The sequence below is a fragment of the Aquila chrysaetos genome, chromosome 5, assembly GCF_900496995.4.
Source record: "Aquila chrysaetos chrysaetos chromosome 5, bAquChr1.4, whole genome shotgun sequence".
Lineage (NCBI taxonomy): Eukaryota > Metazoa > Chordata > Aves > Accipitriformes > Accipitridae > Aquila > Aquila chrysaetos.
This window is the reverse complement of record NC_044008.1, coordinates 49,887,028-49,907,388: the sequence shown is the minus strand read 5'-3', so window position 1 is coordinate 49,907,388 and position 20,361 is coordinate 49,887,028. Positions and strand designations below refer to the sequence as shown.

Sequence of the window (20,361 nt, the reverse complement as noted above, 5' to 3'; positions counted from 1 at the left end):
CCCAGTTTTGAAACACACACAGGCAGACATAGCCCTGTTGGTGTATGTTAGCTTGTGAAGCTGCTGCCTGTGCATGAGCCCAGAGGTTTGATTCTCCCCTCAGAGCTTATGCAATCATTTTGTGTTCAGAGAAGAAAGTGAGTATAAACTGCTACTGTTCTGACTTTACACATATTTTTCAGCTGGTAAATACCATGGAATAAAGAAGGTGGTGAAGATTCAGGAGGTAAATTTGGAAGTGATTAACAGTTTTAACTGTGTTTTGTGGCACCTCTGTTTACTGTGTCAGCTGAGCACTGATCTCGACACAGATACACGAGATCTGAAGAATCTTGCTGCAATGGCTCAAGACTTTACTCCCTCCTTTCTTCTCACTTCCCCGAAAGTGTACTGTTATTGAAAAAGTCAATAGAAGCTGTAAGACAGGCATAACTCAGCTGCTTCTGTTATCTGCATCTTTGCTAAAACCCATCTTCATCAGCAGTTGGTGGTGAGAAGCTGGGATTTGTGATAAGGTATAGGGTAACGTATAGGCATAGAGTCTCTTCTGCTGGTTGAAATTTGAGGAGTGGTATATACCGCCAGTGCTAGACAAATTGCTAGAGAGAGCAGGGAAATCTGTTATATTTAGATCTGATTAATCACTGTAGGAGAGAAAGTCATCCTTGGCACTGTAGGCAAAGTTTTGAGAGGATACACATATATTGCCATTTGAATTAAATCTCTCTCTGTTATAACCAAGAAGATTAGCAGACTACTAATGTGAAGCAAAAGCACTTTCACATTAGTGAAGATTTTTCTCCTGATGCCAATGTATTGGTTGGACTGACAACCTCTGAAAAATCACGAATGCAGTTGCAAAGACAGACTTTCTGTTTGGTTGGAACACACATAACCCTTAACTGAATCTGGTACATCAATACCTGCCTTGACGTATCTGATTTTCAGATACTGAATCTTCTTGCTCCTCTATGTAATATGTATTTAAGAAACAGAAATAAAATTTATATAGTGGCACAGCATACATAGTCCAACATTTGTTTTACCCTAAGAAGCATATATATAAAATGCTATTGGAAATAATTTTGATTCCTAAGCAAGTTTGAGTATTTAACCACTAACATGCATATAAAGTATATTTTGTCATCAGTTAGGGTTTAGGTTTGAACAAAACCAAGTTAGAGTTCATTTAATATTGCTGAAAACTATGACTTGTTGGATTTTGATCAAAATAGAAGTAGTTTTCCAAGACAAAAATTTTAATCAAGATTTCAGCCATTTTGTGCCAAGATCTCACTAGACTATCTTCTCTTTTTTTTACTTTTTTTCATTGGCTTTATCCACTGAAAAGAAGAGGAAATAGGCACTTTCTGGGTTTAGAGCACACATGGAATATGATAGGATCAGACATCTTAGGATTCAGGTTCCGGGAAGGCTTTTCTAGTAACTAAGAGACCCTTTGAAGTCTTTAAAATGAGATTCCAAAGGCAACAGAGCATGGAAAGTCCTAAAGCATCATCCAGCCGTAGTTGTAAATCTTCTTGGGTAGAGTCAAAATAAACTCTGATTTTTGCTGCCTTTTTTTCTGAACAAAATTGAATAAAATCTGGCAAAATTCATAAACATGAACTGAAATGGAAGAAGGAGTAAGCAGTAATAAGGAGACATTTATTTTCCATCAAAGATAAAGAGTTAACAAATCGTCGTGTTATCTCCAAGATTTGTTCAGTCACTCTCACTTTTTACAATCATGAATTCAAAAAGTCTGTTTTGTGTGCCCACTTAGATTATTTTACATGAACAAGATACAAAGTTTATTTTTTAATAAAAAGCATATAGTTTAGGCTTGGACAAGGTATAATAAGTGATTGGGAAAATGTTTATGAATAATGACAGATTTTTCTGGGTGACCTCATCTCTTGGCTGCTTCCTAATTCTTGCTTTAGTGTTTCAGTATGTGACTCTCAGTTCTCACTCTGCCTTTTAGTTTTCAGAATGAAAGCAAAGTTGTCAGGTGCAAAATTATTTCCTCTGCTTAATGAAGATCACTGTCCTCTGATTTGCTTAGTTTACTCTTGAGTTATCACCTTTATGTCCACCAGAAGGCTCTACTGCTTTCTGAAATGTGTACAGAGTAATATTCTTCAGGTACCTAACAAGGTTGTCATTGTTGTAAACAGGATTCAACAATGTGCTTTCACTGAAAACAGTACACACACATTTCTTGGACTAAGCAGTTAACTTCTAATGCGTTTTGAAACAAGTGAATGATAAATACAGATTAATTATAATTGGTGAGTGAGGATTTGGTTCAGTATTTAATTTTGTCATGGAATTTCAATCCACATACGTTTAATACAGTGGCTTTTGAACTAAAATCTTAGGATATTTTAACACTTCCATTATTTTTGCTGTTCCTTTCATAGGATGTGTATATGTATTTTATTCTGTAACTTACTAGAGAAGTTTGAAATACAAAGACCCTAATTCCTCACTGTCTTGGCATTCTAACATTTATAGTCCTGACTGATGAGAGAGGCTCTGTGAATTTTGGCACTCGCCAGAGTTATGATGAAGTTATTCTACAGACATTTCTCAGTGTGAAGATTGCTCTTCACATTATTCATGCTTCACAATTCATGGGCTGAAAACAAGCAGTTGACTGTCTGCAAAACTGTCAATGCAGCTTCCTTTATGAAGCTAAGTTATGATAGTTAAAAATATGACCTTTTTTCTTGTTTTCACTTTAGTAGCACGTTAGTGATTCAAAATGGAAAAGGATACCCTTTATTTATTATGTAAGTGGAAAATTAGGATAAAATAGATACTTCTCAGAGCAACACTCTTCATACCCATTGATTAATTTGACTGCAACTGTTCTGGGATTCCATCCTGAGAAACAGATCTGATTTACCTTTTACTAACTTTCAGAACTGCAAATCATGGAACAAGAATATTTGAACACCCAGATTGATACATCTTTGTAATGGGTATGATTTAAAATGATGCTTTGCAGAGACCCTGGATAAAAATAGCCTGTTTAGTCTTCTAATGTTAAAAATTTTGCTTAGGGAAAGTGTATTAATCCAGGTGAGGGTTTGGGGGGGTTTTTTCGTCTGGGGTTTTGGGGTTTTTTTCCCCTCATATGATAGTATTTTCTTTATGGGTATTTTAGTAGAGAGCCATAAACACATCTTCAAAAAGCCTTCTTACATATTCTGTTCAATAGAGGGTGTGACAAAAAAAAAGTTTTTCACAATACTAATTTTTTTAGTTTCTCAGAAAATCCAAGTTATCAGTGTTTACATTTTCCCAGTCCTCTTTGTCTATATTTCCCTATTCTACTTGTCCAACAAAAGCATTTGGATATTGTTTCCTAGTATACAAAAGATAAATTACAGCAAGAGACTTAAACTTAAGATGGTGGGAGACTTCCCACATACTTTGGTTAAATTTAGTGGATACAATTCATCATAGCGCACATCAGTTACCAGATAAACCGTTCAAGTATTGATTGTTTTTTCTCCTGATACTTGTTGCATTTACCAGAAAAAGAATTCAAAATTTTTTTTCACTGCAATATAAATGTAAGGGTTTAATGACTCGAGGTTGCCTTTCTGTAATTTTTGGTAATAGTTACCATCACTAAATATTCATGAAGTGTTCAGAAAACTACAAGAAAATGGGTTGCCTTTAGCACAAAATGATCTGGTATTCTCTAATGGTTTCACTACAGAACATTTCAGGGTGTCAGTGTGCTTCAGCAGCATGGGCTCCTGCAGAGAATTGAGAACCTGTACTTGAACTTGAAATAATGCTAAATTACTAACAAAGTTTTTATTTAAGCATCATGGAACAAAAAAAAGCAAATTTCTATGATTATTCAGCTCTATATGCTGTCATAATATCTTTAAAGTGTTTGTAAATAATAACAGAAAAAAATGGGTACTGTGGATATTCACTTATCTGCAAAAATTTAGAAGAAACTATTTCAATAGTCAGTACATTTTTTTTCCAGTGATTTTTATGGGAGCAACCTTTCACTCCAAAACTAGCCCTATGGATCTGTATTGTAGCAATGTCCTCCTGAAATTCAATGGGAGTCTTCTTGAATATGGACCAAATAACGTATTTGGCTGCTGGCCACGTGTTGTCTTTCAGAGGACTATGCTTATTTGCTATGTAATAGTGTAGGAAGAGAAGAGACATACGGAAACAAATTTTAAAAGAAACAGTAACATTAGTCAATGATGTTTTAGCCACGCAAGTTGCCAAGCTCTTAATGTAGTCATGAAGCAAAGAAATAAATTATGAAGCCCACTAGCCAGGCGCTTAGCTTGCAAAAGTGCTGTTCTTATAGAAAATAAGCAGTCAACTTCGGTTGAAAGCTGAATCACACTAACAGTTCTTGAAGTTGGATTTATTGATTTCTTTTGCTGCTGTTCTTATAAAAAGCACAATAATAGGTACAACCTACATTAAAACTGTATTTAATACCATCCTTGGATATATATTTGTCCTTTCAGTTGACGATAAACACTAGACCAGCATGTCTCTGCCCCCTTTTCCTTATAATTTCGTTTTGAAACATGCAGTATAATCCTATGTATTTTCCTGTTGTATCTTAATAAAGTAATGTCTTTTCAAATAAGTGTCATGTTTCTCTAAATAAACAATATATTTGTAATAACATGAAAGCTAAAGTGGCAAAAATAGTGACTGTAAAATTGATTCCTTCAAGTCTAAATGGAAGATACATAGGTATTTGTGTGAAAAATACAGATTAGTACAACAATTCTTTTGCCAGTTCAAAAATTGTATTTGGTACAGCTTTGCAAAATATTATATGTCCATTCTCTCTAGATGAGTCATATCTTTGGAAGAAAGGGGAGAGAATATTTTTTCAGCATCATGATCATTGTAATAATGAACTGCAGAAACTATAATAGATTTTGTTCCTGGCTTGGCAGACTATCTAAAAGATTTTGCAAGAGAGTTTACATAATTCTTTCCATTGAACTTTCTAGTATTGCATATGTTTTAATTGTTAACTCAAACACACCAAACTTTTAGGTAGTTTGTGGACTATATAAATGTGGTTTAATGTTTCATAAGTATTTTATGAGCAGAGTTTGTGGTTATACATTTTCATACTTACAACCTTAATTCACTTGTTAAAATAGGCTCTCTGTTTGCTAATAGTTACCAGCTGTAACTAATGCATTAGCAGATCTACAATGTAGTATTTAAAATGACGCATTTCAAAATCAATAACAAATGTCCTGCTGTAGGATTAATTGGAAAACTTGTCTTACACAATGGTCAGTACCCTACACAAAATTCTTCTGAAATTACGATAAATCAAGGAATAAGAAACAATGATGTATAAATTTCTAAAAACTTTGAAATAGGAAAAGCAAAAGTATTACTTACTGTAGTTGTTGTTTGCTTCTCTTGTCCCCTTTACTTTGCCTCGTTTATCAATCCTCATATACCACTGAGTTCGACAGAAAAGTCTTCTCACTCTTACATCCCCCCCTTCCATATAATCATAGCTTCTGGTATGTCGCTCAGGGCTGGAACAGTTCACATTTGTAGCCATTTGCTCTGGAGTCATGTCATTGCAAGCTAAAGATATAGTGCCCATTAGAAAGATAATGTAAAAGTATGATCTGTAGAGCAAAATTGGCAGGATCCATGTCAGTATCCATTTGTGCATTATAGTGCAGTGTTCTGGGTGTTCATGAACAACATAATGAAAATTAAATCTCAAGTAGACTGTTGCTCTTAGGTCACCGACCTGCCTTCTGTCTTTACGAGTTACAGATTCATTTAAATGAGATTGTTCCCTCTTCTAGAATTCTGATCGTTATTCCTTAATAGTTAATGGCGAAATAGAAGAGCTTCTTAAATATCTCTTCAGTCAGAATATCCTTTAAAGACACAAGTTATAAAAACCTTTGTTGTCATGACCTTCTGTACTACTTGAATTTGCTGCTTGCACTGAAAGTAAAAGATCTGTGAGAAAAGGTGCATGTATAAGTTTTTATGCTCAACTGTTACAAACGTGCAAGGATACATTATGCTATTGAAAAGTACTATACATAAATGTATGACATGCTAAGCTGATTTTTAAAAATATGCAAAGGTATATACAATAGATCTCTCGCACAACTTTTTACATAAACAGACATTTAAACTGATTGTAAACATAGTTCTGTCTTCAGTTTTAAGTCCTTCCAAAAATCCCCTATTGATTCAGTTGAACTACTTTCTCATGCATGGTAAAATTCTGCTGATTACTTCATACCCATATATTCACTATTAGCACAGTCTATCAGATAACTTTTCTCTAGTTCAAATTTCAAAACAGACCTCGTAGTCTTAGCCCTGTATTTTTATTCCTACCCTTTTCAGTTTGTTGATAGAAATAGTTTTCTTAATGCTTTTTTAGCATCTAGCATATACAAATGAAGATAAAAGTTATTAGCTATTAGAAACTGTTGAATGTTCTTGTAAAGTACAGATAACTTACTTGTTCCTGTTGATAAGAGCTGAATACCCAAGTACTCCATTTCTGTTGTCTGCTTTTTGCAACATGAGACACTCTACTGTAGCTACAAACTTCTCAGCTCAGAAAGACTCCACCAGAATTGTAATTGTTTCCATAAATCAACACGCTGGAGAGATGGTGTGTATGTGCTTATGCGTGCGCGTGCATGTGTGTGTTGAGCCTGTTGTTCAGTCCTTTTCGATAAATACCTTTGCTGACCTCACTTGGAAGCAATTAGAATTTAACCAGTCAGCTGTCAGTTGAATGCACGAACGAAAATAAAAGACTTGCATTGTATCGTGTCCAATGGTCATCAGAGGGAGCTATGTACATAGTTTATACTTTAAATCTCCAAGAATCTACTTTCTAAAAACATATATTCTGTGGTGTGTGGATAGAAATTGCTTCGTATGCTAGCTAGTTGTTTCTGTGCTTTGATTTAGGTCAGTATTTTTCTGTACTTAAAAAATTCTTCCTTCTCTCTTTTGTACTCACATATTTATCTCAGTTTGCTTTCAGATCTCTTCTGCAGTTTGGTGGATTTGTAGTCTGCTTAGTGCCTTCCTGATGGATATATGAAACATGTGGGTCCATTATGTTCTGTGGAGAAGGGTGTACTGTGGCCATTATAGATGATGCAGTATATTTTTATATCATGGATTTGAAAAGAGAGACAACTGCACTGAGATTTTTATTTGATCAGCCACTAGATGAAAATGAGAATGTATATTTGGATGTTTCAAAGTCTGACATTCAAACACAACCTTTATCAGCATGAAGAAGAAATTACTACTAGGGAACAGCCTTCCTTAGTGTACATAGTTACTAGTCCTCCAAACTCACACCACAAGAATGAGAAGTGGCAGCAATGCAAGAAAAACCCTTACACTGCACACCAACCAATGGGTGACCAGCAGGCGTAAAATACAGAGAATCAAAATAATGGGTAGATATGCCTGGTTTTCTGCTTCTGTATGCTTATTTCCATCTTTGGCACCAGTCTGCTATCCAAAGTCCGTGTTCCTTTTTACCCTTAAATTCTGTTGAGTTTCTGGTGAATGTATTTGTAAAACATACCGAAGGCAAGTTTTCAGTAGCCCCTTATCCTGTTTAATTTCCACACTGTTGATGTGAGTATACGTCAGACCCTTTAGTAAATAATAGTAACAAGGAAAGTTGGGAACTAATCCACATATTAAGAATAGTTTACTTACCTTTAGTTGTCTATACTTGATAATATAATGCAGTTTATCATTCTCTGCTTTTATTCCCCCCCCACTCCTTCCTCTCTGTAGAAATGGATAACAGTTACTTCTTAAAAATTGAGTAGAGGCAGTTAAAAATCATAGGGAGTACATATGTGCCACCTTGTGGTGAGGGGGACATAAGTAAATTGGGGGTTTTCACTGGAGTGATCCAAAATGAGCATAAAGGTGTATGGCACCAGGCAACCTTACTCAGTCTTTCCTATATACAAACACAGAGAATGAGTCATTTCCTTCCTTAACATCCTCAACTTCCTTCTTAGTGCTCACTTGGATTAATCCCATTTGTCACTCTCTTTGCTTTCTTTTTTTAACCATTTTCACTCAAAATCCAAAGTTGATCAACTTTTCTTATCAATATCTCCATTTCAGCATAGTGAGCTGTTCCCCGTATTCTGTGGCTCAGCCTAATTTTCCTAGTTCAGCAAAAGGCTCAATATATGCACCTTTATGATATGAAAGGTATGGCGCTTAGGGATTTCAAAGGCTGGATGCCTGCACTAGATACACAAAGTGGCTTTCATTAAGCCTTGTAAACTGTGATTCCAGCTATTCCCAGTTTGACTTGCATCTTGTCAACCCGTGACCACCCTTCTGACAAGAAGTGGGGACTGAAGTGATTTATCCCAGTTGTGTTTTTTGCCAGTACATTTGCTGGGTTTATATCAGTATGTTCTCTGATCCATTCCACAGTCTGAATTCAGAATGATAGCAATGAAAAAAATTTGTGGTATTCAAAAGGCTTATCTGTTGCGTATTATAAAGAAAGCAATCGAGGATAAAAGGTAATCTGTGTTTTACTCAGCAAAGCAGGATGCAAGTAGAAATGTTTTTGTAAATACTCTGGGTCTTTTATGTGCAATACTAACTTTCACTTTTGGATCCATACTGTTTTTAATTTTTCTTATTCCTTGCTAACTTACTGTTTCTGACAGTAAGAGGAGAAAAAATACATACCTGAGGTTTTAGTTCCAGAAAGCTGGAGCTACTCACAGTCCAGGCATAAGCATGTATTTCTCTTGGCTCTGAAAAAATAAATTACTTACTGTAAGTGTATTTTTCAAGTGGTGCTTCAGTTCAGATCTTTATGAAGTTTTGTATTTAGAATAAATGAAAAGCAGTTTTAAATAAGGTACTAGCTCTAAGTTTAGTCAGTGAACAATGCAGTTAATCTTTAATTATTGCTGATAACATTCATATCCTCACATTTTCTAATTATAGAATAACTTTTTTCCACAATGCTTTAACTGCAGTTTTACTTAATCATACAGTTTCATGTCTTGCTATACAAGTATAACTGCATGTTTTTAATGAAAGGATGCCATCTTGATCTGCATATACAAGTCAGGTTTCTTTACATAAATCTCTGATCCCTTGAATGATCCAACCCACTTCTGTTTAAACCAAGCATAACTAATATCTCTCTCAAATTGAACTGTCTTCGTTTTATGGAAGACTTAGCTCGACTGGCACTTCTTCCTCTATGTTCTTACAAATGTGCTTGCCCAGGGCTTTGCAAATCCAATTCCAAGCAAGTCCTTAATTATATATAGAAATTGTCCACCTAAAATGCTAGTGATTTTGCATTTCTTTGGTGAGACTGTATTTGAAGAAATGTGTTAAGGTAGCAGGACCACAGGAAACATGAAAATGTGCAAAATACACATGCTGTAAGCCATCCTTTAATATATAAACCTGCCCCCTTTATGTTAACCTATGCATTGGTTCCTGCTTCCTAGTTGATAGGTTATCACATGCTGAAAAGAAAAAAGTGGAAATTAATTGCAAGCACTTTGCTTCCAATTATGAAGATTGTGCCTTCAGTTCAAATAGAAACAGCTTAATAAAGTCTATTTCCTTTTCCCTCACATAGGAAATTACTTTTTGTCCTTTTAGATGAAAACATGACTATAGGGATCCGTGCTTTCCTCATCTCCAGGCTGACCTGTTGTAATATGTACCACCCAGGTTTGGCATTGGGTCATGAATGTGACTTTTTAAAAAAACCTCCATTTTGTCCAGCTTGCCCTCAGGGCAACACATACCTGCTAAGAAACTATCATTCTGCTGTTCCTTGTTCCCTGATCCATTTCAAATTTGCTTTAGAACATCTTCCAGAACTTTCAGAATTTAAGACAGTAGGAAGATAAAAGTCTCTGTATCAGACTTTAAACCTAAGATGTTGGGTTTTAATGCCCTGCAGCAATAGCTAAAATGGGATTGGAACGTCCTATGGAAAAAATTCCGCAGATGTGAAGGTGCTAAATGTTCTCATGGTTAAATTGTTATCCTTAGTTCCCTGATCTCAGAAATCAGGATTGGATCAAGGTTATTTTTTGCTACATGCAAAAGATATAAGTGCTACTGTTTGTGCAAATCTTCCGTCAACATTGATATCTGAAAAACATTGCAATATGCATGCAAAATAAACTCATTTAACAAGGCAGTAAAAACAAAAGACAGATAAGGAATATGGCACTTCAGTTTGGATTTATCTTTTCAGGATGTAAACTTAAGTGTAAACTTAAGATTAAAAACCATAATTATGAATCCTTTGCCTGCCCGACTGTAAGAATGTCTTTTTGGTTTTGGTAACTGGTATGGGTTATTAAAATCATATTGAAGTGACAACAATAAATTTTTCCTAGCAATTCTCAAAACAGATCCCTTAAACATCATTCATTTCTTTGTTTCCTCCTATTCAGCCAGATCATATTGAGCTAATTTAAATCTACAGGAAAATTGGAATGGGATGCAGTAGATAGTAATACAACAACAACAACAAACCCCAAAACCCCCACCAAAACAAAACCAAACTATCAAATAGTTGACAACTATATAACAACTTCCTTTTTTGTTAATTAACTACAGCAGATGTTTTTTATCTAGCTTATTTTAGGGAAAACAAAGGCTGGGAATACCTTAGCTCAGTCAGTAATAAACTTGAAAGGTAAAGACATCCAGGCTTTTTTCACGAGGACAATGGAGTATCGTGATACTGATTTTTGAAGGAGATGGAATGAAAATATAATGCGACGGCAGTCAGATGAATCCTTCCTTTCTGAATGGAGTTTGCACAGTATATGGTTATGACAGGTCTCCTTGTTATTCATAGCTTGATAACCCTCAACTTCAGGGAATCCTACTTGTGGTGACATCAGGACGCTCAGACTGTGATTATCATAACCTAAGATGTTGTCACAGAATTGAATTGTAACAGTACGTTTCTGGTGGAGGTACAAAAAATATAGAACTGATATGAGAAAATACTGAGGAGAACCATTTAGTTTATCTTATTTATTACCAGGTATGAAGTTCAAAGGTCTCTCTTTCTGAAGTGATCCACATGTTTGTATTCAAATTTTACTTTTACCAAAATACTTACCACGTAGTGATTTCTTCTGCCTGATTTTAAATATATTCTTTTAAAAAATAAAAATAAAGTGTGGCACCTTTTTATATACACAGATGGTTGGATAAGAATCAGCTTTAAGATGTAGATTTGTGAAACTTTGCCGAAGTATTGTCTTAAAAACTTGCAGAAAACTATTGTTCCTATGACTTTACATGTAATAATTAAATTTTACATTTGTAGCAATGAATATAAAATAACGTATTCGTGTTTAGCTTTTAACTCAGCTTGTAGCTATACATAGGTATGAATATTACATATAATTCAAGACTGGATTATACAAATTCTTCTGTGGTTTTTTCTTTTCTTTTTAAGTGGTGAAACAAGCTAGCTATTTTTAACCCTTCACATAGGTCCATATATAGCATAATTATTATTGTAATTTACTTGGTGGTTAAACATTTTTTGGACCATATAAAAATTAATTTATGAATAACATCTAAAGCAAGAATAAAGTTTTGTTGCCATGATAATATATATCCATTATTACCCTATCTATTTGCTTCTCTTTTAACCTTAGAAAACATTTTTAGTTCCTTCTAATTGGAGCCCACCTGAAGGCAGATTTTGGAGAACAGTTTTCAGCCTTTCTTTTTTTTTTTTTTTTTTTTTTTTTTTTAATAATTTTGAAATTGTGGCTTATTGATCTGCTGATACTACCTATATACCTCATTGAACAAAGGTTGGTTGAGAATGGAAAATTATCCCATTATTCAAATATTTCTTTATATCTCTAATTAAAATCTAGTAATGGAAAAGAACTAGATTGTGCAAATTATATGGTCCTCTCTATGATTTGCACCACAAGTTGCGCTCCTTGATTAAACCACAATAAAGCTGAAATTTTTAGTAGACTTCCAGTAACTACCTGTTGGCACCTAGTTAGATGGCAGTGCACAAAGCACTGCATTTTCTGACATAAAGATGCTACCAGTTAAAGTTAGAAAGAAAAGAATGTTAAAAGGATTAGTAAAAATGTACAGCAAGTATAATGGCACATTACTTAACAGCTTACATAGATATATACCTGTACATAATGAAAGGACTTGCAATATCACTTATAGTAGGTAACCTTACACGTATATGTGTAAGGTAGTCTATAACTCATCTGAAAGCGAGCTGGATGTGCAAAGAGAAGAGATAGCGATTGGTCAGAATTCAGGGAAAAAAATGCTTTGGGTGGGAGAGCACTAGGATTTAATTAGGAGATTGGGATTGGCACTCCCAGGAATGTGCAGAGGAAGAGAGAGGCCAGCACTGAAGAGAGAAAGTTCGGAAAGGGAACTGGGGAAATTTGAGGAAGGGACAGGGACCTAAGTATGGAGGTTGGGAGTCAGCAGACAAGGAAAATAAAACAGGAATATTTCCAAAATCCTAAAGTGAAATGAAGCTTTACAGAGAAGCAATTTCTTCAGCACGCCCTACATGGCAAATCTTTTGCCATGGCCCAAAACATTAGGTGCCTCTGTGTGCTCACAGTTGCCTTCTACAGCTGTGAGTTTCTCTTGTTAAATAGGCACGATAGATCCAATACGTACTGCCCCTATTGCGTATTGTAGGTGTAAAAACGCTCCTATGATGGAATTTTAAAAAGCCAGGCTCACATATATACACACTCTACACTGAAACATTATTAATGCTGTGAAGTAAAATATTCAAAAGGCACAAAATGTTAGTTATCCATCTCGTGCATTAAATCAGGGAGGGAACTTGTGAAGAAAAGAATGATGATGAAAATGAAAGTCTGTACCATAGTATGTACTCACAGACACAACCAAACCAATGTTATCAAAGTAAGCTCTTGGCATCTTGGAGATGCCAAGAGCTTACTTCAGCAAGTCCAGGATTTCACCTGAGGTTTAACGTGGATTCCTTCTTTAGGATTCTAGGTCATTTGCAAGTGTCTTGAGATTTAACCAGATGTTTTTTCAGTGGCTTGCTCTTTTCTATACAAAGTAGGTAATAAAGCAGGTTGGTATAATCAGTAAAAACAAATGCAAAATAACAAAACGTGAGACTGTATATGGCAGAAATGCTACTGGATTACTACTGTATATTTAATATTTGATTTTAGGAAACAGTTGGAGTAAGAACTTTCCTAACCTTCAGCTAGTTATATGGCCTATTGTTACATGTGTTCTAAAAGCAAAATAATGTAGGGAAAAAGTGCCCTGTTCCCCTGCAAAGCTGTGCTGTTTGCAGAGATTTAAAAACTTGCCAGTAGATTCAGAATGAGAGCAATTCTCTGTAATGATTGCATTATTTATTACCTGTCTGTTGGAGACAGGGACACCATTTAGTGACAAAAATTTAATGTTTTCCAGCTGTTTACCATTTGAATGGTAGATAAGCATTTGCTGAACTGAGGGAATCTAATAAAAGGGTGTCTTTACTAGAGAATCTGTGTTAGTAATTGGTTTACAGAGTGAGCTCCATCACATTTCCTCACTCTTTCCATTCCCTCACTTACTGATAATGAAGTCCATGGTACCCTACTAAATCTATGTAAATTCAGGCCAAAACAGTCATTTGATAATCTAGTAAGGGTGTGAAAGGAGGATGTAAAGTGCTAGCAATCTGAGTGCAGTTTACCATATCAAGTGCAGGGTTAGAATAAGCATGTCAGCATCATTCCTGAGGCATCTAGTGTAGGCGTGGACTGGTGAGCCAGTTTTTCTAATTATGAAAGGAAGAAAAGAAAGTGTCAAAATACCTTTGCATTCAAAGTAGCAGGGCAAATTTAGACTATGTCAAAACTGCAGAATTTCTTTCAGAGCTCCTGCAAGAGAGTTAGGCAAGATGGGACACTTGATTTCAAACTGACTGTAATTAAAAGATGCATAGACTGAGGATTACCAGATAGTTTATATTGCAAGTAAACAGCACCATCCTGCTCCTCTGTACATGTAGTTCTGTAGATTGAAGGAGTGATCCCTTCTATTTGTGAACAGCTGTACTTTCAAGAGTTTAAATGTCTCCCACTGCAGCTGTTGCTCTGTTAGGTAGTTATTTGCCTGGCTTGTGGCATCAGCAAGGATTGAATTTTGTCAGCAACTGATGAAGGTCAGGCTTTGAAACAGATCTTAATCAGAATTTATGTTGTTCTGATCTGCCTCTTTACTCCTGGCTTACTTTGCTTATCATAACTATCACATTACTGAAATAATTTCTACGCTTTTAACATTAATTCCAGTTGCTAGTTTTTCACACTTACTTTTGACAAAGACTGTCTATTGCAACTAAAATATTCTCCACCCAAACCTAAATATTACTGTTATGTGAAGCTGGAATGCAGAACATTTTGGGGGGGAAGCTAGGACTAAAGGACCTGTGTGTTGTTCCCTTCTCCCCCATGGCAGACAACTTTGTAATCTTATAAAAGAGGAGGGAAAACTTGGTTCCCTGATAGGAATTTGTAGTGGTAACTTCTCCTTATCAGCTTTCTATGATACTGGGTTGAGTGCATCTGCAGCATCTGTCTAGTTTGTACCTCTTGCATCTCTGTTGGCTCTGCCGTACTTGACAGTGTGTTACTGCAAGAGACCTTTTCTGTAGTAGAAAACTTTTTTTGACCTGACTTTGTCAGCATACTGTATGAATACAACCCTTTTGCTTCAAGGACTTAAATGGTACAGATTACCTTGCCCTGCGCATCACGGGTGAGAAACTGTAGCATATGTGTGAAAAACAAGTTTGAGGAATAGCTGTTCCTAAGAACGCTAGTTATTCACTTAGGCAGTAGAAATAATTGTATTTTGGAGGCTATTGACCACAAATAGCAAGTCCATAAAACAATTCATAAATAACCAATACCCTGAAAATTGCTTTTCATATCTATTCCGTAAATATACATACACCAGGTTGATTTTCCCAGATACTTTCTAAATAAAACAAAACAAAATAAAAACAAAAGCCCAACCTCCCCCGCCCCCCCGAAACAAAAGGTTTTGTGAAAACTTTTTTCACAGTGAATACGTGTATCAGCTCCAGTGCTGAAGTTACTGTGCTGAACTACATCATGTTGAGGTACAGAATGTGGTAGTCCCTTGACATGGCAGTCAACTGAACAAGTTTGTTTTTTTTTTAATCCAGTTGACTGAAAACCGCAGAATAAGAAGATATGAATATTTAAGAAAAGTTACTGAAAAGCTTTTTTTTAAAGAATTTTGATGAGCAGTTTTTTGCTAGTTAACCACATTTCAATAAAATTCCTCTCTGAAAATCATGCCATTGTTTATTTGTTTCATAGCATTGTTAGACAGGAACAATACTTTGGCAGTGTCTGGTATGAATTCTTGGTCTCTAAAAAGTCTCTGGTGAATAGTTTATCAAATTTAACATGTATTCTATAATCTTGGGTTACAGATTAGTTTTTCTGCTCGATTAAATGGGCTGTGCCCTTCCCGATTGTTCCTGTTGGTTACTAAAACTTTTTATATCTCTTCTTGATTGAGAAGCCTGTGGAAAAAAACCCAGTTGTCTTAAAGTATCCTAAAATCCGGGGGCTTGTTACAATTCTTAGACTCTTCTATGAGGACTGTGAGGTTTTATCAGTAATCCCCAACACCAACATGATTTTGATAGCCATTACTTCAACAGCAATAAGATGGTATCTTTTATAGGAGTCTCTAGTTGTACACCTGTGGAAAAAAAAATGTGATAATGCAAAGAAAGATCACCTTTATACACAGAAAAGTTGAAGTAAGGTTACATGAACAACATTAATTCTGGTATTTCCCTAATTCAGCGTGCTTGACTTTGCAATATTAATTTTCTTCTGATATTGGAGTAGTTGATAGTTATAATTGTTGATTTACACAGTTTGTAGTGTGAGGAGGAAGAATTTTACTTAATACTCTTCTAACCATCCCTGTAATAGTTATAGGCACTGGTATCTCAAACATAGCAGATGTCTCAAAGAATGGAACTTTGATCCAATACCAGTCTTTCAACATCCACAAACACTGCTTCTCATGGAGGTTATTGTCTGAGTATGCAAGCTTGGTAAACTTTTGCATGAGGGCAGTGGTGGGTGTCCTCAAGTATCCTAAGGGGCCTGTTAATGTACAAACAGGTGCTGGCATGTGGAAGAGAATTGAGACCCAGCTATAAGAAGAGGGAAATTAGGACCATTAAAAACAGTGGAAGAGAAGAAATAATGGAACAAAACTCAGGGAACTCCTAGAAAGAGGGAGAAAGATGTAAGACCTGGGAAGGAACAGAGGAAAGTAATGTGGTCCCAGTATATGCAGTATGTCATAAGAAATAGGAGCTAGAAAATAGGGAACCCCTGGAGGTAAACTCTAGTATTCTGGGGTGATTTTAAGAAGGTGTGGGGAGAGATCAAGGAATTTCTCATATAAATCCCCTCTTCTTCTGTCTGATGCTTTTTCAAAACATATCTAAGAGAAATAGCATCATTTGGCAAATCAAATGTCTATTAGGCTGTACTGCATGGAATCTTTCATTTGTAAGTTTTGTGTAAATATATTTAATATTCAATGTATTTTGGCTGTGGTAATCTGCAGCGAAGGACTTGTAGGGATGGAGTAATTACTGTACTACAGGGTGGCAAAACTTTGTTCGCACAAAAAATAAGATACTGATACCCAAAAGTGTTTGTTCATGAAAACTAAAAATAAGTTATCTCTTCTGCCTTTATATGGTGTGCTACTTCAAGCCAAATTTTGCAGGCCTGATTGTGTGGCCTATGCTTTTCCTGCTGGAAGCAACTCTCAGCTGCAGCAAAATGATCTGGTGCAACTGGGATGGTTGTCATTAGAAGTGATGCTGAGCAGGGCCTGGTCTCTCTTCTAGCTCTTCTGAAATTAACGTAGATAAGTGAGACAAACATTCTTTTTATTTATTAATTTATTTTTGAAAAAAAATTTTTTTTTTTCTACCCAAGTGAAGAAATCCATTCTTCTCCATGCTTGTCAAAGGGCACTGCCACTCTTTTCAGTGGTGTCTGGTTCCTGGCCTAGATGTAAAGGTGCAGGGGAAAAAAAATATGGCTTCAGTAGGGCCACACTGATATCTGCAGTAGAAGCTGTGGCGTTGAGGATTGGTCCTGTAATTTCCTTTGTGATTTGTGATCCCTGTTCCTTTGTGAAGGGAAATGTTGCTCTTTTCTAATGCATGTGAAGGAACAGCTGGTCTACTCTGCAAAACAGCACCATTAAGTCATACTCCGTCTTTAAGATTGCAGGTACTGGCCTGCATTTAGCACAGAAAGAGCTCCCATCAAGATTGGCATGAAGGCTTCCATTTAGTGGCTCTCTGGAGTTGAAGATAATTTCTTTGGAACCTTCGTATCATACTTACAGGCCAGTAAACCAAAGTGGTATTCCTGTAAAACGCTGAGGTTTAAATGTAAATTAGTCTTTTTTTCCTATGAGCTTTATTTCCTGTGGATTTATGACCAAAACTGAAAATACTGATTTTTCTTTGTTTTAGTGTTGGCCGGTGCACCCAATTTTAAGATAATGGTGCACTGGAGTAATCAAAATAGGTGTCTGAAGAACTAGATTGTTTCATGTTTCTTAGGGATTTTTTTTGTGAAAGAGGAGAGTTCTGTTTTTGAGTGTTTTTCAGTTCCTACCCCACCCTTCTAAAAGATACATACGCTCTCCCTCTTCAGTTTTGAGAAACACCCCCAGGGCATCCTTTTTATTTGAATTGATTTTCTGGTTGTTTATCTTTTTCAATCTGGTCATGAAAAGCACATCTGGTTCCTATTTTAATCAGTATTCCAGTGGGAGCAACATCATATTATAGAAGGCTAACAATGCTAAAATAATAATCCATAATGATGCAACTTCTGGTAATTTAAAACTGTTTTATCCACTGTTTGTAGAAGTGTGTTAATGATGTCGGCCAACTGATCTCTTTGTAGATTAAACTCACCCCGGGTCCTAATAACAGAGAAATATCTGACATCCACATAGGCGAACCCTTCGAACTGTCAGGAATTCCTGTTTTCTCTGAAGTGTCTGAGCATTTTGGTACTTATGGAAAGTGCAAAACTGACAGTTGTGGAAACTAAAGCAATCAGTTGACAAAGAGATTGGGTAAAGCAGCACCAGTGCTAGTTTACATGTAAAGTTGTCCTGCCCTTTTTTTTTTTGATGCAGTTCTGTGTCTAGAGGTGATAGGGTTGGAGGTCTTTGTCTTGTTTTTCTTTACTTTGTTAGTTGATTCAGTACTTGGCATTTATGGTAAGACCGCCAGAAAGTGACAGTGGTTATTTTATTACAAAACTCTGTGCTAGCAGCTAAACTGAGACCTGCTGTTTCAAATAGGTTGCCAAACAACCTTCAAGTGGTAGGAGTTGTTTTCTATATTTCTTATCTTGGTTTGAGCCAGCAACAAAGAGGGGAGACTGCTATCATTTCTCTGACTAAAGCATACATACGTACTTTAGCAATTATGTAAAACTGAAACATGATATCTCTGCAATTTTCACATGAGTTTGCAATAGTCCAGCAAAGCAGCAGACTCCAATACCTTATGTGACAAGGCAAGGCTTTGTTGAAGTGTGGACCTGTCTCAGTTACATTCATATTTGCATTGCCACTTTAAAGTATGTCCATTCTGATACCATCTCCAGACTAGGTTTCCACAAAACTGCAGAATAATCTGAAGAAGGTCTCCTTTAGAAATAATTTTGAGAGGTGGGGAGAACATACTCTTATTTATTGAGAAAGCTCTGATAACAGAGTACTCTATCTAAACCTTTCATTCAGCCTTCAAATTATTTCTTGGAACTGTCACTAATATATACCTGCTTCTCCCTTGACTCTGGTTCAGCAAAGTTTCTCACTGAAGCAGGGTGTAGCATATTTTAAATTGGAAGGTCAAATTTAATACCAGTATGATCAAATCAGGAGTGACATTCTTGGCAGGATGACAGTGTTATACATTAATTATTTTAGAGAATAAACTTCCAAATGAAAGTTGGAGTTCATGACCTCTACTTCTTTCTGCTCTAACCTGGTTTTAGGAAAAGCTAAAGCCTGAAATAAAAAGAAAAATTAAAATTTTGCAAATTCAGTTTTTAGACAGGAGTGGTTATGCTTTAGAGCACTGTAACTGCAGTCACCATTAGTGGAATTCTGCTAAAGGTCTGTGTTCTTGGTAGGAGAGCAAGAGGGAGGTATAGAAATTAAACTCAGCAGTAGGTTTCTCTAGTTCTCTAAGATGCACTGCTCTTAATTTGTTTTATCAGCTCACTTTCCTATCTTGAGACAACTGATTAATGGATTAATATCTTAGCACTTCCATGATTTCATTCTTTGGAGCAAAATAAGCTATTTTTTCCCGCAGTTCTAAAAGAGTGAATTATGTAAAACATCAGAGGAAAGCAAAGCAAATTTTAGAGGAGCTAAGCTTTTGAAATGCTGTGTCTGAACTTCTGTAAATAATCTGTGCTGGAGGTCAGAATATCAGGTCAGGGATATCCAATGACTACACACTAAAGCAGGGGAGCCACGATATCTCTCATCACTAAAGGTTTTGGTTTGCATTTTTAAATAAACCAGGAACAAGTGCAGGGTATATATAGTATTGCAGCGCTATGTTGTCAGAGGAAATGTCTTGAATAGTTTTCTTCCATCATCTCAAAACACAGAGTCAGTTCAACTGGTGAAATGTTTTCAACTACCCATTTACAAGAGAGAATCTCTATAAGATTGTCAAGTGCTAGTCATAGCTCTCATTTGAACTGATGCTATGTTCCTGGTAGACATTGATGCATTTCAGCGGTCGATAAAAGGAAATATTACTACCTACTACGTGCAAAAGTGCTTTGGAACCCTCATCATATTGTGGAGCTATTCTATTTCTCTGCCAAATGTTATAAAAAACTTTAAGAAATACTTTGCTTAGGGGGGAATTATAGAATTGAAAAGAATGGAAAGATGGAAGATTCTCTGAAATGTTACATTGGTGAACTGGATTTTATTATTTGTTTGACTTTTATTCCTGTTTTGACACTATATAATTTCAGAATTTCAGCTGTATTTTATAAACTATTCTCATCTTTAGAATGTTCCATTTTGAAAGGACTTTCATGAGTCAAAAAATATTTTTGTTTCTACTGAAGAAGGGGGTGGAGAATCACTCTGCTGTCT

At 35.8% G+C, this 20,361-nt stretch overlaps 1 protein-coding gene and 1 pseudogene across 3 annotated transcripts in view; one reads left to right on the top strand and one right to left on the bottom strand.

The window, feature by feature from the left end:
- FGF7 (fibroblast growth factor 7) overlaps positions 1-6,771 on the bottom strand; it is a 30,378-nt gene extending 23,607 nt beyond the window's left edge. The window contains exons 1-2 of one of the 3 annotated variants that reach the window (XM_030013761.1): positions 6,536-6,771; positions 5,434-5,933 (exon numbers count right to left, since the gene is read on the bottom strand). In XM_030013761.1, coding sequence (XP_029869621.1) covers positions 5,434-5,719 — 286 coding nt within the window. In that variant the 5' untranslated portion in view covers positions 5,720-5,933; positions 6,536-6,771. Of the gene's footprint in view, positions 1-5,433; positions 6,019-6,535 lie in introns of all 3 variants that reach the window. The other 2 variants (XM_030013758.1, XM_030013762.1) reach the window with 2 other exon arrangements.
- LOC115341293 overlaps positions 1-20,361 on the top strand; it is a 178,313-nt pseudogene that overhangs the window by 89,086 nt on the left and 68,866 nt on the right.